The sequence below is a fragment of the Aquarana catesbeiana genome, linkage group LG02 (genome assembly GCF_042186555.1).
Source record: "Aquarana catesbeiana isolate 2022-GZ linkage group LG02, ASM4218655v1, whole genome shotgun sequence".
Classification (NCBI taxonomy): Eukaryota; Metazoa; Chordata; class Amphibia; order Anura; family Ranidae; genus Aquarana; species Aquarana catesbeiana.
In genome coordinates, this window is record NC_133325.1 from 310,367,312 (window position 1) to 310,390,785 (window position 23,474).

Sequence of the window (23,474 nt, forward strand, 5' to 3'; positions counted from 1 at the left end):
CCTTTTCAGGTGAATGTGTGTTCTTTACTAAAGAACATTGTTTTTTATCAAGTTGTTAAGGGTAAAGTTTCGCATTGAGGTTCCCTATTGTGTTGGCAAGCCACACTGAAGAAGAAGACCTGGGAGTTAAAGGTGAACTCTGGCATCTTCCAGACACATCTCTATCTGAGCTTCCACTTTACAGCACCTGTAAATGAAGGGGTGGGATGCTGGTGATGGGAGTGCTCTTATATGAACATATCCCATATTTAGGCAATGTCATTGTTCCACCTCTTTTTCTAGTGTGCTGCAGACCAGGGAATGACCCAGTCTGCAGCTAATCGGACTAGAAAATAAAGCAAAGTGGAAGTTCAGATAGAGATGAGTTCAGAGGACACCCAAGCTCATCTCTACATGGGAGGTAGGATGGGGGCAGTGGCAAACACAGATTTAACAGGTAAAGTCAACATTGATAATATGTAATTTAAAGAGGAAGTAAACCCTGATGGGTTTACTTCCTCTTTGTTTCCCTGCAAAGGTAATGCATAATGGGCTACTATACATCACATAGTAGCCCATTATGTGTCACCTGAAACAGGAGCCTGCGATGTCACTGCTGTCCCCTCTTCCACGAAGCCTCCATCTTCCTTCCAGGTATCACTGCTCTGGCGCTGTGACTGGCCGGAGCAGCGATGACGTCACTCCAGCGCATGCGCGCGGGAGCTGTCAGTGACGGCATGATCACCTTCACTAACGGCACGCTCAGTGCGCCCGCGCCGTTGTCTACGGCGCGCATGCGCCGTAGACATCGGTGTCCGTTTTCAGGAAAATATCTCCTTAACCATGTAGGTTAAGGAGATAGTTCTTGCACCTACAGGTAAGCCTTAACCCCTTCCCACCGAGCGTACGCAGATGTGCACACTCAGCTTTCCGGGGTTATACCAGGATGATGCCCGCAGCTGCTTGTTTAGAGCGGGCGATCGCTTTCTTGGTATAACAGCCGATGCGGCTAAAAGCCGCTCGGCTGTTATGCCGGAGGAGCGGGAGGGAACCTCCCCCCCCTCCCGCCGCTCTTAACGGGCCTCCCTTTCCATCGGGAGGCCCGTTGACCAATCGGCGGGGCGGGCTGGAACGAAGCCGTGGGCGGCTTCGTTCTAGCCTCCTAATCGTAAACACGGAAGCCACATCATGACGTCACTTCCCGTTGACTCGGCTGCCAATGGCGCCGGTTTTAAAAAAATACACAGTATTCAGAATCGCTGTTTTCGGTGATCTGAATACTTTGAAGTGCAAAGGAGGGATCGGGGGGTCTTTTAGACCCCCGATCCCTCCATAAAGAGTACCTGTCACCACCTATTACTGTCACAAGGGATGTTTACATTCCTTGTGACAGCAATAAAAGTCATCAAAAACATTTTTTTTTAGACACAATTTATAAATATAAAAATAAATAAAATAAATAAGAAGAAAAACATTTTTTAAAGCGCCCCCGTCCCCGCGAGCTCGCGCAGCTAAGAAAACGCATACGGAAGTCGCGCCCGCGTATGTAAACGGTGTTCAAATCACACGTGAGGTATCGCCGCGATCGTCAGAGCGAGAGCAATTATTCTAGCGCTAGACCTCCTCTGTAACTCTAATGCCCCGTACACACGGTCGGACATTGTTCGGACATTCCGACAAAAAAAATCCTAGGATTTTTTCCGACGGATGTTGGCTCAAACTTGTCTTGCATACACACGGCCACACAAAGTTGTTGGAAAATCCAATTGTTCTATACGCGGTGACGTAAAACACGTACGTCGGGACTATAAACGGGGCAGTGGCCAATAGCTTTCATCTCTTTATTTATTCTGAGCATGCGTGGCACTTTGTCCGTCGGATTTGTGTACACACGATCGGAATTTCTGACAACGGATTTTGTTGTCGGAAAATTTTATATCCTGCTCTTAAACTTTGTGTCCGATGGAAAATGTGTGATGGAGCCTATACATGGTCGGAATTTCCGACAACAAGGTCCTATCACACATTTTCCGTTGGAAAATCCGACCGTGTGTACGGGGCATTACCTGGTAACCATAAAAAAAATTTAAAGCGTTGCCTATGGAAATTCTTAGGTACCGTAGTTTGTCACCATTCCACGAGTGCGTGCAATTATAAAGCGTGACGTGTTTGGTATATATTAACTCGGCGTAACATCATCTTTCACATTATACAAAAAAATTGGGGTAACTTTACTGTTTGTTTTTTTTTTTTAAATTCATGAAAGTGTCCCTTTTCCCAAAAATTTGCGTTTTTAAAACACTGCTGCACAAATACCGTGTGATATAAAATATTGCAACAATCTCCATTTTATTCTCTAGATTCTCTGCTAAAAAAAATATATGTAATGTTTGGGGGTTCTAAGTAATTTTCTAGCAAAAAATACGGATTTTAACTTGTAAACACCAAATTTCAAAAATAGGCTTAGTCATGAAAGGGTTAATCTAGGCTTACCTGTAGGTTAAAATGGTTTGTAAGGGTTTACAACCACTTTAAGCTGCCAATGTGTCTCACTTTGCTAATCTTTTTCACATGTGGCTTTCACTAAAGGTAACCTTTAGGCCCCTTTCACATGCAGCAGAGTCCCATCAGCAGGGAATCTGTGAGCAGATCCCTTGTGAACTGAACAGATGAGAGTGTGTTGACATCCATACCCATTCAGTTTCTGACCGGCGGACCCATCCGCACTATGGGCATCCGGGTGTAAATGGTCTCTACTGCCGGTTTACATCAGGCTGTTTCCAATCTTTTTTTTAATGGCCCAGAACAGACTTTCCAATTATGTCTACCTAAAAAACAGACAGATGGATCTGATCAGAATAGGCACTCGAAAGGGGCATGTATTTTGTTGTTTTTTTTCTTTTTAACATTTTTATTTATTTGAAATGGCCTGTATAGCCTTCCTTTTAAACATTGTCTTACATATGTTTTTTTGTTTTGTTTTAGGTACAAAAGATGACGCAAAGAAAACACACTATAGACAGAAACTGCGCAGCTACATGGACAGAGCTGAACAAATTAAACATCATGTGGTAAAAGAGAAAGAAGGTTAAATGTCATCTGATATATTTACAATGTCGTTTTCAGGGAACATGTGACATTTGTTCTTGTTTTTTAAAAAAAAGGGATCTTTTCATTCTGTTACTTCATGGTTCTACCTGATAAGATTTTTCTGGACTATCAACTGGCCTGTAGGTACATTTCATCATCCCTTTCAGTTTTTGTGCTTTCTTAGTTGTCTGGCTTATATAAGAAACATTGTAAGTGAAGGCGATTTTTTTTAAATTTTTTAAATTTTGTTTTAGTATTGGATAGAGTAGGTTAGATCTTCTGTTAATTGTTAATTGCTGTGTTCCCACTGGGGGGAGGTGTCCCTCTATTTGTCCCGGTGGCCATTGTCACAGAGACAGAAAGTGAGGGGAAATCAAAACATTTTGAGTTGTCTTCACTAGAGGTCGACCGATATGGGTTTTTCTCTGGCCGATATTTAGAAATCGCAGTATCCGATGGCTGATATATGATGCCGATATATTAGGCCGATTTTTTTTTTTTCTTTTTTTCCCTTCATCTCATAAAATCTAACAGTTAGACCCTTTTCACACTGGGGCGTTTTTCAGGCACTTTTGGGCTAAAAATAGCGCCTGTAAAGTGCCTGTAAAACGGCTCCCCTGCAGTCTCAGTGTGATATCCCGAGTGCTTTCACACTGAGGTGATGCGCTGGCAGGATGTTAAAAAAAAAAGTCCTGCAAACGGCATCTTTGGAGCTGTGTATACCACTCCTCCACCACTCCTGCCCATTGAAATGAATGCGCACCGCTGCCGAAGCACCTGCAAAGCGTTTCGGCAGCAGCACTTCAGGGGCACATTTAACCCCTTCCTCGGCCGCTAGCTGGGTTATAAGCACCCCGCTAGCAGCCGAATATCGCCGCTAAAATGACGGTAAAGCGCCGCTAAAACTAACATCGTTTTACCGTCAACGCATGCCCGCTCCAGTGTGAAAGCAGCCTCAAGTAATAAGTGATACAGAAAATTTTTTACATTTAAACATTTATTAAACAAAACAAACCTCCAATCAGTTCACTTGTATGTATAATTTAGATTTAAAAAAAATAACTATATCTTAGTTAGTGTATTTTTTTAAAAAAAAATTGCGTTTGAAAGACTGCTGCGCAAATACCGTGTGACATAAAATATTGCAACAACCGCTATTTTATTCCCTAGGGTCTCTGCTAAAAAAATATATATAATGTTTTGGGGTTCTAAGTGATTTTCTAGCAGAAAATACAGGATTTTTACTTGTAAGCAACAAGTGTCAGAAAAGATTTAGTCTTTAAATGGTTAAACTGAGAGCTTTTACACACTTGATAAAAGAACTTGAAGAGATACAATGTTTCTTCTTATCAGACTTGGCAGGCTGCCCAGGGAGGAGAGAAGTCTTTCCACAGATTAGGCAACTTGCATTGACTTCTATTACAGAAGTCATTTGCAAGTCCCGCTAAAGTTATAATCGGCGTTTTTTATCAGCACAATCGGCCAATGCCGATTAAGTAAAAAAAGGAAAATATCGGCAGGCCAATATATCGGTCGACCTCTAGTCTTCACAGCAAGAAGTGAGAAAAAAATCTACCTGTGCAACTCACTAAGATGGGAATTCTGTTTGCTTTGGAGAGATTTCTCTTCATTTACTGCTGTGTCTAGTAGAGGTAACTGACAACAAAAATTAAATTGTGTGAGCAAAGCACTAATTTTTCCAAGTCATCTTCCAGGATGGCTTACAGAGAGATAGGCTTCTCCCACCTAGCACAGGAAACACATGATCCACATCATAAAAGCAGCACACATGTTTTGGTCCCTCAGTATTTGTGTTTCCTCTGGCCAGTCAGAAACTCCAAACAGATGTTTGTTATTTTTCCGGCCTTCGTGCTAGGTGGCAGGGGCCTCCCGACGTCCATACCCAGGGCAAACAGGGGTAGTACTCCTGGGGTATGAGTCAGTTTGGGCCACCCAGAGACCTGATAGAGCGTTCTGGGGTGAAAGTAAGGGACTCCCTCTCCTGATTGACGTTTGTAGCCTCAGTGAGGTACCTGTGAGGGGTGGAGGAGGTGATCCAGTGGGTCCATCCGAAATGGCACAGCAGGGTGTTCTCCTAGTGGAGGCGCAGGCCGCCGCATGGTTCAGGTGCCTTTTTTCTGCCGTTTACAGAGATCTCCATGTTGCAGGGCTTCTCTATCCCCAGCATGTGGATTGTGCTGGTGGCGCAGAGTGATTGTGGTAACTTCCAGCGCTGGCGACAGGAAGTGACATGGCAGGAAGTCCAGCGGTGGCCATCTTGGTATACCCAGTTGCCGGGAAGTGAAGCCCTAGCTAGGATATCGGAAGGATAACAGGGCTGTGCCGGAGGGAGGCATCGGATCCACAGCGCCGCCCCAGATTCTCCACCCCTTCTTAAATAGGGGCCTGAGTAACAAGATCGCACCCAAGGCTTTCAGGAGCATGGAGATACCAGGATCCATGGAAGCAGGTCTGGAGGCGCCATCCGTTGATTCAGGCCCTAAGGTAAGAAAATAGGGGGCAGACTGCTCCTTCCCTTTTCTTATCCTCCTGTGGTGGGGGCACAGGGGGCGTTGTGTTTTTTTCCAGAGCCTGTTTATTGATATGCTTAGGGTGGACAGGTGTCGCACATACTAGCATAGGCTCCGGTGGTGGGTACTTTTAAAAAGGTAGATTAGAATTTTGTTATCCACAGGGCGTTTTTGTTAACGGGTATTGTCTTCAGTGGAAGTAATGTGCTGGCGTTTGTCATTGGATTCATTTCAGGACAAAGCCCACGAGCCCAGAGATAGCAAAACAGAGACACCCAGAAAAAGGTACCCGATGTGCACCAAGAAAATGCCTTATGGGTGGAAGAAAAGTGCATGTCAGGACTGTATAGACAATCTCATCAAATGAGAAACAGGCCCTATCCTCAAGGGTTTTATGGACTCGATGAAAAAAGGATGAAACAGACTTTACAGTCCTTTAAACCCAGAGAGCAGGAAGCTCTTGCTGAACCTATCCCCTGTACTTCTGGCACCAGTACTAGTGTTAAGCCATTGGCCCTGACCCAGGCACGGGCAGCCCACCAGCACGGAGTACTGGAGGAGAGCTCAGAGTCAGCCTCATAGCCAAGGAGGGGGACTGTAATGAGGAAAGACCCAGCAAGGTTTAAAGATCCCTTTTTCCTTCAGAGGAAACAGAGGAGCTATTAAAGGCTATATACAACACCCTGGAGCTGGAGGAACCAGAGGACCAGGAATTGTCTGTACATGACCTTTTATATGCAGGCCTTCAGCCTAAACGGAGCAGAACCTTTCCGGAACATACGTCCCTAAAAGAGACAGTACTTCAGGAATGGAGGAGACCAGAAAAGGGAGTCTTCTTACCTAAAAATTTGAAAAGAAGGTTTCCCTTCAAAGAGGAGGATACAAAGTTGTGGGAAAAGTGCCCCAGATTGGACGGTTCCCTATCTAAAGTTTCAAAAGGTTCAGAGCTTTCCTTTGAGGACTCAGGCATCCTAAAAGAGCCAATGGACAGAAAGGCGGAAGGGTATTTAAAGAAAGCGTGGGAAGTCTGCTCCGCTAACTTTAAGCCAGCACTAGCCACTACATGCGTGGCTCGTACGCTTGATTTGTGGCTTAAACAGCTCCACACTCTTCTGGAGTCAGATACTCCTAGGGAAGAAATTTTGGATGCTTTACAAACGCTAAATAAGGCAGGAGTCCACGGAGTCTGTAATATTCTCAGCCAGGTCTACAGCATTAGTTAATGAAGCCAGGAAGGCTATCTGGCTTAAGTCCTGGGGGGGAGACAGTGTCAAAGGTCAAACTCTGTTCTCTGCCCTAATGGAGATTTTCTCTTCGGTAAAGAGCTAGAATCTGTCCTAGAGAGGTCGGCCGATAAAAAGAAAGGGTTTCCTTTCCCCAAAAAACAACAGCAAAAAAGAAATTTTCGTCCCTTCCAGAGATCAGTTTAAAGGAACTATCATCAGGGGGACAAAAGACAGTATAACAAGGGTTTTGCAGCTACGCAAGACCAGAAAAGAGGGTGGCAATACAGGAGGGGAAGAGGCAGAAGTGGCTTCCTTTTTAAACCCCCCCCAGCCTAAAGGCCCTTCCCAGTGACTCAGTCAGCCATGTGGGAGGAAGGTTGGGGTCATTCCTCCCACAGTGGCAGACCATTTCCAGCAGCAGCTTTATCCTAGATCTGATAAAATCGGGGTACAGGATGGAGCTCTTGGGCTGCCCCCCTCAAAAATTTCACACAATTCTCCCGAAAGACGTAGAGAAGGCAACAGCTATGTCTTCCCTCCTACAGAGTATGCTGGAGGAGAAAGTGATAAGCTTCACCCCCCCCAACCCTAAGAAAAGGGGGGTTTTATTCTCACGTTTTTTTGATTAAAAAAGCCATCAGGAAAATTTCGATTTACACCACCAGAGATTTATTAACCCCTGGGGTCTTCATGGTCTCATTGGACCTAAGAGACGCCTGTCTTCATGTCCCCATTCGAAAGGAGTCAATGCAGTTTCTCAGGTTTGCACTGAAGAAGGGGTTCAAAACCCTCTATTTTTAGTTCAATGCTCTGCCCTTCGGATTGGCGTCAGCACCACGCATCTTCACAAAGATTCTGGCAGAAGCTCTGTGGACCCTGAGATCGGAAGGAATTCATATAATTCCCTATCTGGACGACCTGCTGAGCCTTCCTGACTCAGCAGACGAGGTGAAACAGAACCTGAGCAGAACTATCAGACACCTTCAGCAGCTGGGGTGGCTGGCAAATCAGAAGTCACAGTTGGTACCTACTCAAAGGATAGTATTCCTAGGATACTTAATAGACTCGACTACATCCAAAATTTTTCTGATGAAACAAAAAGTGGCAACAATAATTTCAGAGGTGAGCAGCCTCTGCGCATGTACAGAGACCTTAATTCAGGGTATAATGAGGGTTCTTGGTTTGATGACAGCAGCCATCCCAGGAGTCCAGTGGGCACAATTCCATACTCGAGCACTTCTGACGTTCATGCTTTCTGTCTGGGATGGAAGGAAGGAATCTCTTCAGAGGTAGAGATCCCGCAGGAAGTAAACCTCTCAATAGAGCGGTGGTTGATCCCTGCAAATCTCTCTGCAGGTCGACTTTGGTCCCAACAGAGCCCTTTGGCAGTCACCACTGATGCCAGCAGTCAGGGGTGGGGAGCCCATTCAGGTGCACAGATGGCCCAAGGGGTCTGGAACCGGCAGGAAGCTAGCCTCTCCTCCAATGCAAGGGAGCTGAGAGCAGTTCTAAAGGCTCTAGTAGCCTTTGGTCCGACTCTGAGGGGAATGTTTCATATTTCCATCGCACACGTTCCTGGTATAGGCTCTTAAAGGTCAGGTGCTGCAGCAACAACCAGCTGGATACTGGTTCAAGTCACAATGTAGATATTTGCCAGCACACCAAGGATCAGCACACGGTGACGTCCAAACGGTTTAGTTTATTGCATGATCACAACACAAAAGGTGCAATGTTTCGGAGTCACGCAGGACCCCTTGTTCACATGCCTGACGAAGGGGTCCTGCGTGACTCCGAAACGTTGCACCTTTTGTGTTGTGATCATGCAATAAACTAAATCGTTTGGACGCCACCGTGTGCTGATCCTTCGTGTGCTGGCAAATATCTACATTGCGACTCTGAGGGGAAGACACATGCAGGTCCTTTCGGACTATATTACCACAGTAAGTTACATCAACAAGCAGGGAGGTACAAGAGTCCCAGGTCTTATGAGGGTAGTAGAAAAGATCCTTCAATGGGCGGAGGCAAATATTTTTTCCCTGTCTTTAATTCACATAAAAGGGGAATTAAATACTCTGGCAGATGTCCTAAGCAGGGAGATTCTGTCTCTGACAGAATGGTGCTTGAATCGAACAGTGTTCGAACAGATGTGCAGAAGTGGGGAATCCCACAGATAGACCTTTTTGCTACAAGGCAGAACAGGCAGGTGGAACAATTTTTCTCCCTATAGAGAGATCATCTCAGTCTGGGCCTAGATGCCCTATCCCAGTCCTGGGAGGCAAATCTGGTGTATGTGTTTCCACCTTTTGCCCTCATTCCAAAGATTGTCCGGAAGATAAGAGTGTCGAGCACGAAGCTTATCCTGATCGCACCATTTTGGCCAAGGAGGTCTTGGTTCTCAGGACTACTAAGACTCAGCATCACGGAGCCTTGGAGACTGCCTTACAGGACAGACCTCATATATCGGGGAGACGTGAATCATCCAGAAGTGAGCTCTCTTTCTCTGACGGCCTGGCTTCTGAGAGGGAGCTGTTAGAGCAGAGAGGGTTAGCGACAAAAGTAATCGATACCATTCTTAGCAGCCGAAAGCCGTCCACTAACGCAATTTACAACAAAATCTGGAAAAAATTTGGGGCCTGGCGCCCGCTCAATGACAGAGTGTCAGGAGCCATGATCCTGGCAGTCCTAGATTTCCTCCAAGCCGGAGCAGATATAAATCTGGCAGTCAGTACCCTTAAGGTGCAGGTATCAGCCAGGGGCGGATCCAGAGTCTAGTCTCGGGAGGGGCACTGCCAGAAAATATATTTTTTTGGGGTACATCTATCGGGGAAATGGCTGGTGTTGGCGCTTCAATCATCACGGCACCATGGTTGTTATGGTGTCAGGATGATTGAAGTGCATTATTACTATTATTACATTGTTATAAAAAATTAAATAGTTTAACTCACCATAATGCAGAATCAGTGGGAGCCCCGAGTGTGTCACTTGCCACGTCACCTGTCACCAGATGCATATTGTCACTTGCCATGCCGCCTGCCACATGTTGCGGATTGTCACTTGCCATGTCACTTGCCACGTCGCCTGCCACATGTTGCGGATTGTCACTTGCCACGTCACCTGTCACCAGATGCAGATTGTCACTTGCCACGTCGTCTGCCACATGTTGTGGATTGTCACTTGCCACGTCACCTGTCACCAGATGCAGATTGTCACTTGCCACGTCACCTGCCACATGTTGCGGATTGTCACTTGCCACGTCACCTGTCACCAGATGCAGATTGTCACTTGCCACGTCACCTGCCACATGTTGCGGATTGTCACTTGCCACGTCGCCTGTCACCAGATGCAGATTGTCACTTGCCACGTCGCCTGCCACATGTTGCGGATTGTCACTTGCCACGTCGCCTGTCACCAGATGCAGATTGTCACTTCCCACGTCGCCTGCCACATGTTGCGGATTGTCACTTGCCACGTCGCTTGTCACCAGATGCAGATTGTCACTTGCCACGTCGTCTGCCACGTTTGCGGATTGTCACTTGCATGTCACTTGCCACGTCGCCTGCCACATGTTGCAGATTGTCACGTGCCATGTCGCCTGTCACCAGATGCAGATTGTCACTTGCCACCTGCTAAGGTGGTCTCTTGTGTCCCAGAGACAGGCAGCAGAGAGATGATGTAGTCTCTCTGCTGCCGCAGCTGCCTGCATGGTGGGGGGGAACTGCAGGGATGCAGGGCGGGCGGTGAGAGATGATGTCATCTCTCTGCTCCCCCGCCCGCCTGCCCCTGATTGGCCAGCAGCCGCTCACAAACACATGTCAGCGGTGGCTCTGTCACCTATGGAGCCGCCCAGCGGCTCTTTTACTCACAGAGCCGCCCAGTGTCTCTTTTACTCACAGAGCCGCCCAGCGGCTCTCTCACTCACGGAGCCGCCCGGCGGCTCTTTTACTCACGGAGCCGCCCAGCGGCTCTCTCTCTCACGGAGCCGCCCGGCGGCTCTTTTACTCACGGAGCTGCCCAGCGGCTCTCTCTCTCACGGAGCCGCCCGGCGGCTCTTTTACTCACGGAGCCGCCCAGCAGCTCTCTCTCTCACGGAGCCGCCCAGCGGCTCTCTCTCTCACGGAGCCGCCCGGCGGCTCTTTTACTCACAGAGCCGCCCGGCGGCTCTCTCACAGTGACACACAGTGACACTCACCTGCATTTCTCGGAGGGGGCAATTGCCCCGTTGCCCCCCCCTGGATCCGCCCCTGGTATCAGCTCTATCTAGCTTTTTAAATCAAAGACTGTCAGAAGAGCCACTGGTCAAGAGATTTCTTGCATCCATCAGCCGTAAGCAGGTCTCTAAGTCAAGGAGGTTCCCTCCCTGGGACTTATCCACTGTGTTGCAAAGTCTTTGTAAAACACCGTTTGAGCCAATAGATGAACTGCCAATAAATCTCTTAAAGCGGGAGTCCGGTGACCAATCTTCTTTTTTTTTTTTTTTTTTTTTTTTTTTTAGGTCATTGAGACACTTTGCTAATCCCAAAATAATACTCACAGTTTGGGTGTAATATTTCCGCCTTTGTCTGTTTTCGTACTGAAAAATAACTTAAAAAATGTGATGCTGGCTGTTTCCATCTTGCTTGTGGGCATGTGAAGCCCACAAGCATTGATTTCCTGGATGCGGTGAATGCTGTTCATTCACAGCTTGTTCACGCGCATGATCATTGTTTCCGCACTGAATCTTGGGAAGCCAGACACTAAGCTCCCAGGAGACAGTGCGGCGCCGGGGAAAGGCAATAAACACGCCTACTCCCATGGGAGGAGAGACAGGAAGTGCCACAATAAAGTACAATATAAAGGTAATTACAGCGATAAAAAAAAATTTTGTGTGGCATTTGAACATCTATGCAATTAACTGAAGGGGGTAAGATTAAGTTAAAAATTTGAGTGGAACCCCGCTTTAACCTTAAACAATGGTTTTGATGGCCCTAGTCTCCGCTAGGAGGGTTGTTGTGATACAGGCGCTTTCAGTGATTGAGCCCTTCTGCATCATCTTGCAAGACAAGATTATCGTCTCGCTGGACCCGGCATTTCTCCCCACAGTACCGTCTAACTTCCATAGGTCAGAAGAGATTGTGATACCATCATTTTGCGGAAATCCTAAAAACAAAGATAGATGTCAGGAGATGCTTGATCGCTTACACAGAGCGCACCAAGGAATGGCGACGTTCAACCAGCCTGTTTGTGTTGTTTGCAGGTTCAAACAGGGGAAAAAGGGCATCTAAAAATACCATCGCAAGGTGGATGAAGTCGGCCATACAAAGCAGCATCCCAGACACCTTTGTTAGGAATAAATGCTCATTCCACAAGAGCGGTTTCTACTTCTTGGGCTGAAAGGGCAGGAGTGTCGCCCCTCCAAATTTGCAAGGCCGCAACCTGGTCCAGGTTCCAGACGTTCGTAAAGCATTACAGACTGGATCTGCTTGCCGGCCAAAGACCAGTCTTTCGGCAGGAAAGTGCTGCAGGCTGTGGTCCTGCCCTGATCAGGTAGTCCTATTTTGTCCTCTCTGTAAGCCGTCCTGGAAGATGACTTGGAGAAACAGTGTTATTACCTGTTAACTACTTTTTCCAGGAATCTTCCAGGACGGCGTCAGTTCCCTCCCTTCTTGGTTGGTGATTAGCAATGTAAAACATAGAGTAAAGATGAAGCTACGCTAATGAAGGTTTAATGATTGCTTATTCTGAAGCCTTCCGTTATTTGTTAATACTGAGGGGCTAATACATGTGTACTGCTTTTATGATGTGGACCATGTGTTTCCTGTGCTAGGTGGGAGGAGCCCATCTCTCTTTAAGCCATCCTGGAAGATTTCTGGAAAAAGTAGTTAACAGGTAATAACACTATTTTAGTTACTCTTATGCTGACTCTACCCTCTCCTCACACAAACCCTAAACCTTAAGATGTTACTAAACCCAGGATCCTACATTCACTATATCTGGTCTCCCACAGAACATGGAAATGCAGTTATTTTAGTAAGTATAAACTGCTACCTTTCAGCAGTATATAGCAGTCTTGTGACTTCTGTCAGTGTCTGGTTAAAGCTTGTAGGAGGAGTTTTCATTCTGCTCTGATTATCCTATGAGACTGCAGGACCCCTGACCCTCTGTCTGGACAGTGCTGATTTGGCCTTGTGTTTTGCTTGCGTCTATCTAGCAAGGTTACTCTGTGGTATAAGCAAGGAAGCTGAGATTTCTGCAGTGTGTAAATGTGCTTTTTACTATACAAAGATGCTGTACATACAAAACTATTACAATCTTAGGAATACAATACAAGACTGACAGATATCTATAACAAGCCAAAAATGCCTAGCAAACTGAACAGCCTATGGTCTTTAATAGTACAAATACACTTAGAGGTTACTTATCTTCTGTTACTGTATGTTCGTGATCTCCATTGGCAACGATTTTTCGGGAGCATCAGGCACTGTTCTTCTATCATGGGTGGATTTTGATGTTACAGCATGATGGTGTGTGTCCCTACTCACCCCCTTGTGTCAGGCTGTTTGCCATAGTTACCAAACAACAGAAAACATGCCTGTTTACTGTAGCTATAGAAACAATGGACTGTTGCAAACTGTCAATTGAATACAAAAAAAGGTATCTACGTACCATTGTCTAATCACCTGACAGTAATCTAACAGTCATTCTTTCAGTTTGAGAGCTTAAAGAACCTCAGACAAGTCTTGTTTACTGTAGCTATAGAGACAGCCTGTTAATTGAACTGTCAATTGAATACAACAATGATATTTACCCCCAATTGTATAAAACAGCATTTGTTTGAGAAATCTATTCAAGCCAAAAAACTGACAATATCTCTGTGACCAACCACTATTGTGTAATGTTATGTCCCATGTATCGTAAGCCTGATTAATAAAAAAAAAAAATCATATTGTAACAAACGCAACACATTCCACCCTAGATTTTTTTTTTTCCTTTCAGACTCCATACAGAAAATCACTTCATTATTATGAAAAACCCATTTTAAACATTCATTTTCCTTGAATACAACACCTCCCATATTTCTGTCATTGAGAAGGTGTCTAAAAGGTTCATTAGAAAGTCCATTTTAAAGTTCTTTAGAAACAAGTCCAGGCTTGTAATACATCAAAGGCCTTGCTCTCCACAGCTCTTGCGATCTTCTGTCATTCTTTCCATCATGTAACCACTTTTCTCTGGTCTTTCTATGGATCAAATCAGAGACAGCCTGTGGAGTGGAAAAATAGGATTTTTATAACAGCTTACCTGTAAAATCCTTTTCTTTTGATGTACATCACGGGACACAGAGCCTCAGTAATTACTGATGGGTTATATAGGGTATCACTAGGTGATTGGACACTGGCACACCCTAAACAGGAAGTTCAACCCCCTATATAATCCCTCCCCTTACAGGGATACCTCAGTTTTGTAGCAAAGCAATATAAGTGTATTAGAAGAGGGGCAGGACCTCTGTGTCCCGTGATGTACATCAAAAGAAAAGGATTTTACAGGTAAGCTGTTATAAAAAATCCTATTTTCTTTCTCATACATCACGGGACACAGAACCTCAGTAATTACTGATGGGATGTCCCAGAGCAATGCTATTTGAGGGGAGGGGACCACACAACGTAGGGTGTAATCAGACCTGAGGACCTCGTACTGCTGCCTGCAGCACACTACGCCCAAAGGCGATATCCTCATGCCTTCCCACATCCACCCGATAAAATTTGGTGAATGTATGGACTGAAGACCAGGTTACAGCCTTGCAGATTTGAGCCATAGAGGCCTGGTGATGCACCGCCCAAGAAGCACTAATAGCCCTTGTGGAGTGTGCCTTGATTTGAAAAGGAGGAATTTTCTGTTTCAAACCGTAAGCTTGAATAATCATTTGTCGAATCCATTTAGAAATGGTAGATTTTGACGCTGCCTGTCCTCTATTGGGACCTTCCGGCAGTACAAACAAAACATCCGTTTTGCAAATTTTAGCAGTTGCTTCCAGATAAGCCTTGACTGCCCTTACTACATCCAAAGAATGCAGCGACCTTTCTACCTTGGAACAGGGAAAAAAGGAAGGCAGAACAATATCTTGGTTTAGATGAAAATCTGAAACCACTTTTGGTAGAAAGCTAGGATGAGGGCGCAATACCACTCTATCCCTGTGTATGATTAAATAAGGCTCTTTACAGGAAGGAGCTGCTAATTCTGATACTCTTCTAGCAGAAGAAATGGCTACCAGAAAAATCAACTTTCTTGTCAACAAGACCAAGGGAATTTGACGCATTGGTTCAAAAGGCTGTTTCTGTAAAACTGACAGAACCAAATTCAAGTCCCAAGGGTTTAGGGGCGCCTTAACCGGAGGATTAAGACGCGTCACCCCCGGCATAAAGTTTCAGACTAAAGAATGTGAAGCAAGTGGCCGTTGAAATAATACTGATAAGGCCGAGACCTGGCCCTTGATGGTACTCAAGGCCAGCTTAATTTCTAATCCCATTTTTAGAAAGTCAAGAATTCTACCCATTACATATTTTCTGGGATGCCAACCCCTGGATTCACACTAGGATACATAAGCTTTCCAGACTCTATTATAAATCATTCTGGAAGCTGGCTTCCTTGCATTGATCAAGGTAGAGACCACAGGACCTGAAAGCCCACGACTCTTCAGAACGTGGGTTTCAATAGCCAAACCGTCAAATTTAGCGTTTGTAAGGCAGGATGGAACACTGGACCTTGAGATAACAGGTCTGGATGTGACGGTAGGGTCCACGGGGAACCTACTGTCATCCTTACTATTTCTGCATACCAAGCCCTCCTGGGCCAAGCTGGGGCCACCAGAAGTACCGACTTATTTTCCTGCCTGATCCTGCGAAGGAGTCGTGGCAGTAGCAGAATAGGAGGCGATGCCACGGAATCACCAACGCATCTGTCCCACATGCAAGAGGATCCTTTGTCCTTGCCACAAACTTGTCGATCTTTTTGTTGAATCCCGATGCAAAGAGATCTACATCTGGAACCCCCCATCTTTGGCATATGGCCCAAAAGACTTCGGGGTGAAGAGACCATTCCCCTGGGACTAACCGCTGGCGACTCAAATAGTCCGCCTGCCAGTTCTCTATCACCGGAATGAAAACTGCCGATATGCATGGCACATGCTTTTCTGCCCAGACTAAAATCTGGTTCACTTCTCTCTGAGCTGCCCAACTCCTGGTGCCTCCCTGATGATTGATATAAGCCACTGCTGTGGCATTGTCGGACTGGATCCTGACAGGGCAACCCTGTAGCCTGAGAGTCCAGGCCTTTAGGGCTAGATATGCCGCACGGATCTCCAGAATGTTGATGGGTAAGGTCCTCTCGATTTTGGACCATTCCCCCTGGACTGCAGACTGTTCTAGAACTGCTCCCCAACCCGAAAGACTGGCATCCGTTGTTACCACCGTCCAGGTAACCGGTAAAAAGGATTTCCCTTTCTGCAGGCTTTCGGGTATTAACCACCAACTGAGGCTCTGACGCACTGCATGAGACAGGTGCATCGGAAAATCTAATGCCTGTACCTTCTTGTTCCAAGCAGACAGGATACTGTGTTGCAGCAGTCTTGAATGAAACTGAGCATAGGGAACGGCTTCGAATGAAGCCACCATCTTTCCCAACAGCCTCACACAAAGACGGACAGAAGGACCCTTTTTGGTCCTGACTACCTGAATCAGCTCTCTTAAGGCACTGATCTTTGCCTGAGGTAAAAATACCTTCTCTTGGCTTGTATCTATGACCAAGCCCAAATACTCTAGTCTTCTTACTGGTTTTAAGAAAGACTTTTCTAGGTTGAGAATCCAACCTAGGTGTTCCAGGTTGTTGACTGTGGTCATCAAGTTTCCGCTCAAACAGGCTACCGACCGGTCTATCAAGAGCAGGTCGTCTAGGTATGCTATGACAGTTATACCCTGAGCCCTTAATCTGGCCAGAGGAGGAGCCAAGATCTTTGTAAACACTCGAGGTGCAGTGGCTAGCCCGAAAGGCAGCGCCGCAAACTGAAAATGGCATCCTTCTATCTCGAAGCGCAAGTACTTTTGATGAGCCGGAAAAATGGGTACATGCAGATACGCATCTCTGATGTCTATTGATGCCAGAAATTCTCCTCCCTGTAGGATGGAGACTACTGACCGTATTGATTCCATGCGAAAGGATCGAATCCTTAGGAATTTATTTAGATCCTTTAGATCCAGGATGGGTCTGACATCTCCATTTGGTTTTTGAACCATAAAAAGGTTGGAATAAAATCCCAATCCTTGATCTTTCGTGGGAACCACCACGATGACCTTTTGCGATAATAGTCGCTCTAATGCTAGAAGGAGCGACTGCTTTTTCTCTGGATCTCTGGGGACATTTGATCTGAGGAAACGAGGAGAGGGGAATTCTTGGAACTCCAGTTTGTAACCTAGAGTTACCGTGGAGATTACCCATCTGTCCTGGAAATCCTCCTGCCAGAGCTTTGAGAACCGTAGCAGTCTCCCCCCCCACCTGAGCGAGCGGGGGCGACCCTTCATAAAGAGGCTTTAGCATCTTTCTAGTAGGCTTTTTCCCCCAGGACTTCTTTTGTCCCTGGGGTCGACTCTGAAATCTATTTCTGGACCCTGACGGAGGAGGCCGTCGCGACTGCCTGGAGGCTGATGCCCCTGGCACTGGGGAAAGGGCCCGTTTGAAAGAGGGACGCTTACTCCTTTTTTTAACAGGTAAGAGAGTGCTTTTCCCACTAGAGATCTTTTGGATATAATTGTCCAAATCCTCTACAAACAGCCTTGCACCACGAAATGGAAATCCAGCCAGAAGCTTCTTACATGGTGCTTCGGCTGACCAATTCTTCAACCATAAGATTCTACGCATATGCACCAACCCAAGTGAAAGACGAGAGGTTTGGATGATAGAATCTCTGATGGCATCAACAGCAAAACCTAAGGCCGCTGGAAGGTTAGCCAACCCCTGGGCCTGCTGTTCAGGTAGAACTTTGAGGACCTGCTTAACATGGTCTCTTAAGTATTGACAGACTCCGATTGCTGCCACTGCAGGTTGAGCTACTGAACCTGCTAAGGAGAAAATATCTTTCAACAGGGATTCCATTTTTTTATCAACCGGATCCCTGAGCATCTGAGCATTGTCTACAGGACAAGTCAGACTTTTATTTACGGAGGAAATAGCGGCGTCAACAGCCGGTATCCCCCACATCTTTATACACTTTTCTTCCATAGGATAAAGCGTTGAAAACTTTTTAGGCGGAAAAAAACGTTTATCTGGGTGATCCCACTCAGAATAAATGAGCTTTTCTAGCAAATTATGAACAGGAAAAGCATGTGTTGTTTGAGGAGGCTTCAGTGACCCCAAAGAAGAAGAGGGTTCTTTAACTGACTCAGATGCAGGTAACTTAAATGTGGATCGGACCAATCCAGCAAGGATCTGTACTAAGACCTTCTCATTTTGAGAAGCTGAAGAGGGCCCTTCTCCACTTGATTCCTCAGAGGAGGAATCATCAGTCCCATCCCGATCCTCTGAAAGGGATTCATCTCCTTTTTCCCAGAGTTCCTCTGCCTGAGGGTCCTGGGTAACAGAGGAAGACCTAGTGCGTTTTCTTCCACTGAGTGAAGATGCGATTAAGGCCATTAATCTTTCCTCTAGTCCATTAATGGTTGAGGAAAAAACCTCCTGCGTAATATATACAGGGGCTGAAGTGCCAGAAGTAGATGCAGCCCCCGACCCCAACGGCTCTCCCTGACTGGCCATCCCAGGTTCTTCAGGGGGGAAGGCACTGCAGAAGGGGGGTCCTCAGAGCCTGAGGGAGATCCCCTAGAGCCTCTGGTTTTTGGGGTATTTGTACCTCTTCTACCCATAGTGCAAAGCAAACAAGGTGGAGGTATCACACAAATGAAACACTGACTGCTGAGCGATGTAGTACAGCAACTACCGCTGCTACCAATGCCCAGTCAAATGTTTCTTAGTAGATGCTGCCTAGAATGCCTGTGTCCCACCTTACATGCGACCGTCAGCTCTGTGTCCCTCCATAGACTGTGCGCACCTGAAAAGTGTGCTTCTTATAGCCTTGCAGCCGGTGATGTGGGCGTCAAAGCACGCCGGACGTTGCGCTGATGCTCCACCCCCCCGCCCCCTCCTCGTTTTTAAAAATAAAGTGTGCTTTCCCGTGCGAGCCGACCCTCCGGGACAAGCGTGGAGGGGAGGCTGGGGTGGAGGAGGAAGGAGAGAGGCCGGCAGATGATAGGGTCTGCCAAAAATAGTAATGGCGGCGGTGGGGGTGATAGTGCAGTATACTACCGCCTCTCAGACCACCGCGGCCCCCCTAGTCTTGGGGGGAATACCCTGAGGAAGAGCCCCCATCCCATCCTACCTGGAGCTCGGCTGGAGGAGCTGTGCAGCGTGAACACTGAGACAGACAATCAAGCATGTGAAGGTATGTGCTCTTGGCAGCCCCCGGTGGCAACAAAAAGCATAGCATACATTTACTAAAAAGGAGAAACCTACTAGAATAAAAAATTCTGTGGAATCTCCCTTACCTTATCCAGCTGCAGGGTTCTGTTATACAGACCCAATCTTCACCTCTCACGGTAGGCTCCATTTGGAAAACCTTCAGAGACTGGGGCCCCCTATGGATAGGGGGATCCGCAGTTCTGGGCCCGTAAAGCACCCGGCCAAGAATAAGGCTAGAAAAAACAAATTCTGAAATGCGGGTTCCAGCTCTCTAAAAAGAGAAGCGTTACAGGTAAAACCTTGTTTCTTCGGACACGAGGTCCGGGTACCATCCAATCGCCTAAAAAGGACACTTTGAAATGGATCCGGTTCACCTGGCTTGCCCCAATATAGGATATAGGATATTCCCTTTGGAGCTCAGCACAGCACATCTTTACACGTGACCAACACCTAAGACACTGGCGAAAAAACTGAGGTATCCCTGTAAGGGGAGGGATTATATAGGGGGTTGAACTTCCTGTTTAGGGTGTGCCAGTGTCCAATCACCTAGTGATACCCTATATAACCCATCAGTAATTACTGAGGCTCTGTGTCCCGTGATGTACGAGAAAGAAACAAAGCGGATTATCTGTTCCTTCTAATAATACATAAACAGTAGATCCAGGCCCTTTAGCTAAAATCTCTCCTCTAAATGGCTTCTTGCCTGGATATCTGACTAACACTTTGCCCCCTGCCTGTACCCACTTCTGACCCTCCCAAAGAACATCAGTAGGGAGGAGAGGAAATATACTGATATTTCCCAGATCACTGCTGTTTATTTTGGAAGGTTTGCGGTTACGTAGCCTCACTTTCCACTCTTGCTGAGAAGTATCCACTAACCAGTCAGAGTCCCAGCCACTGTCTTGAAGCTCATCTGTCAATGCAAATGTAACTTCAAACCTTCCTGCCAGATTCCCTCTCATTCCTAGATAGGCTTCAGCTTCAGATATGTCACTCTTGGTTTCTATGTCATGGGAAGCAGTAACATGGTATCTGTTAAAGTGGATATAAACCCAATGTCATCCTTTCTAAACTACTGCCATAGGGGTTATCTATAAGGATATACATGCCTCCTGCATGTATCTTTACCTGTCAAATGTCTCCCCTCTGTCTGTCTGTAATGAGAGCTGAAAATCTGCAGATTCTGTGGGTGGGTCTGTTGTCTGGAGCTCGGTGGGTGGAGTCGTGATGTCAGTAGACTCCCCGCCCACCTCTACACTCCCCTTGTCAATATGCCTTTTCTCCTGTGTATTTCTAACTGAACTTCTGCTATGATCTCTAACATCCAGTGAAAAGACAGGAAAGTAACCACTTGACTTCAGCATGCCAAATCATGCTGAGGTGTGGAACAGCCAATCCTTGCAGAGCTGTAGAAGAAAGGAGTGGGGGAGGGAATTAAAAAATCATGCATGTCTTAGGCTGTCACTCACAGCAAGGGGGAGGATTTGACAAAGTTTTTGTCAGTTTGTCAAGATTTCTCTCACTGAACAATAAAAGAGGATTGCTCAGAGATGGATTAACTCTGTGTGGCAAGACTGTGCTCAAGTGATAGGAAATCTTATTCTCTACAGTATGAAAAAAAAAAAAATTCGGGTTTACATCCACTTTAAGCCCTGTTCTTTCAGGAACCTTACATAAATACTGAACTCTGCACTCCTGCTGTGGAATCTGTGCCCCAGCCCCTACCATCCGCTCATATGGTGTGCTATTGGCCTAGAATTTAACAACATGACTGCCTGTGTGAGGACCCGATCCCACCCCCTTAGTGTATGTGTAAGTTTGCGTTTTGCGTATCTGGTCCTTCAATAGCCCGTTGTTCTTTCAATCAAACCAGCTGCCTGTGGATGATATTGGATGTGGCACAACCAGTACACTCCAGAATCTTTGGCCCACTGCTGTACTGTTGATCCAGTGAAGTGTGAGCCGTTATCACTTTGGACTTGTTTGGGACAACCATAAGCAACAACAAGTTTCTGGAGCAGTTGAAGCGTTGCGGCTTGATCTGCACATTTGCAAGGATGAACAAGCATAAGTCCTGAATAGGTGTCCACTGCAGTGCAACAATATCTCAGTCCACTATTTTCCTGGGGCAGGGGACCGCTGAAATCGATCTGCCAGATCTCGCAGGCCCCTCACCCCTCTTAATAGACCCGGTGCAGTACTTTTGCAATGGCCATTGTCCTACTTCTTCACACACTGTACAGTTCCCTATTACAGTCTTTATCATGTCCATTGATATAGGCAATCCTCTCTGATGTGCCCATTCATATGTTGCTTTCTGCCCCAAATGTCCAGATTGCTTGTGGGCCCAGTTGGCCAAGTTCATCAAGACAGGATCAATTTGCACAACTGCCTTCACTTTGGCGATTTCATCTGCAACTCTGTTATAGTTCTCAAAGTCTGGGACTAGGGGTACATGTGCATCAACATGCCCCACTTTTATGGTGCGGGAGTGAGCTTCCTTCCAGATGTAGTCCCAGACTTCCTTGCCTCCCCACACCACCTTTCCATGAATCATCCGTTCATTGGACTTCCACGTGGGCATCCAAGTTGTCAGTCCTTTAAAAACCGCCCAGCTGTCAGTGTAGATAGTGACATGGGAAGAAGGATCCTTCTGTAGAGTCATCACCACAGCTTTCAACTCTGCATACTGACTGGACCCTCCAATTCCGGTCTCCGGCAGGACTGTGTCTGTACTTGGGTTGTAGGCTGCTGCTATCCATTTACGTCCAGACGAGGTGACTATGGCTGAACCATCAGTGAACCACGCTGACTGCTTTATGTCTTCTGACAGAGACTCAAAGGGTGGAGCCTCTTGAATGGGGAATGACTGCAGCACAGGAATTTCTTCTACTGGCCTGGTGCTGGTAAAAGTGACAAGCCCTGCCAAACTGCTTTGAAATGTCTCTAACATCCCCAGCTGCAATACCCCCTCTTTCTTGAAGGTACCACTTCCATTTCATCAGTGTCTGGTTCTGGGCTACAGCTGCCCTAGTGGTCAGTCCATTATCTCTCACCCATCCTGCTATTGGCAATGCAGTATGGATGGTGACTGTGTCCTTTTCTGTAATGGTCTCTACATGTTGAAGTGCTGTGTAGGCCCCAAACAGGTACTTCTCTAGGGGCGTGTATCTCTTCTGTGCCCCTGTCAGTTGTTTGGACCAAAATCTAATGGGTATTGCTCTCAGTCCTTTCTTTTCATTTGCCTGCCACAGACTCCAAGATATGTTACCATTCTGCTCCACTACATCCAGCTGAAATGGTACTCCTTATCTCACGGGTCCTAATCCCTGATGCTGCAAAATAGCTTCTTTAGCAGCCAGGAATGCAGTCCGCTGCTCTGAACCCCATGAGAACTCAGTCTTTTTTCTGGTGACATTATATATCGGCCTCAGAATCAGTCCAAGATGTGGGATGAACGATCTCCAGAACCCCACAACTCCAATGAACTTCTGTGCCTCCTCTTTGGTAGTAGGGGGCGACAACGCCTGGATAGTTTGCACAACTGTCTCTGGAATTTTCCTCTGCGGCCCAGTCCACATCATTCCCAGGAATTTCACTTCTGTGGCAGGTCCTTGGACTTTGTCTCTGTTGATAGCCCACCCTCTGATCTCCAAGTGTTCTATCAGCAGGTACAGTGCTTCAGTTACATCTTCTTTTGTCCCAGAGATCATGATGTCATCAATGTAGTGAAACACAGCGACTTTCAAATTCAGAGTACTTAAATCTCGGGCAATCAGTCCATGACAAATTGTTGGAGAATGAAGATAGCCTTGTGGAAGGACAGTGATAGTGTACTGGCGGCTGTCCCACACCATAGCAAACTGGTCTTGACACTCTGGGTCTATTAAAATCGAAAAGAAAGCATTAGCCAGGTCTATCACAGCATGATATTCTCCTGCATTTTTAGCAATTTTCTCAACAATTGAGGTCATATCTGGTACAGCTGACTTCAATGGAGGTGCCACTTTGTTTAGACCTCTGTACAGTCATTCTGTATGTCCCATCAGGTTTTCTTACTGGGAACACCGGAGACGAAAAAGGACTTACAGCAGGTCTAATGCCGCGTACACACGGTCGGACTTTTCGTCTACAAAAGTCCAACGGACGCTGACGGACTAAAGCTGGCTGGTAA

At 46.4% G+C, this 23,474-nt stretch overlaps 1 protein-coding gene across 1 annotated transcript in view; it reads left to right on the forward strand.

Moving 5' to 3' along the window:
* Positions 1 to 360: 360 nt before the first annotated feature.
* The window catches only part of MITD1 (microtubule interacting and trafficking domain containing 1), a 70,639-nt gene continuing 47,525 nt past the window's right edge, over positions 361 to 23,474 (forward strand). Inside the window, exons 1-2 of the mRNA XM_073612967.1 lie at positions 361 to 400; positions 2,965 to 3,066. Coding sequence (XP_073469068.1) covers positions 361 to 400; positions 2,965 to 3,066 — 142 coding nt within the window. The remainder of the gene's footprint in view (positions 401 to 2,964; positions 3,067 to 23,474) is intronic.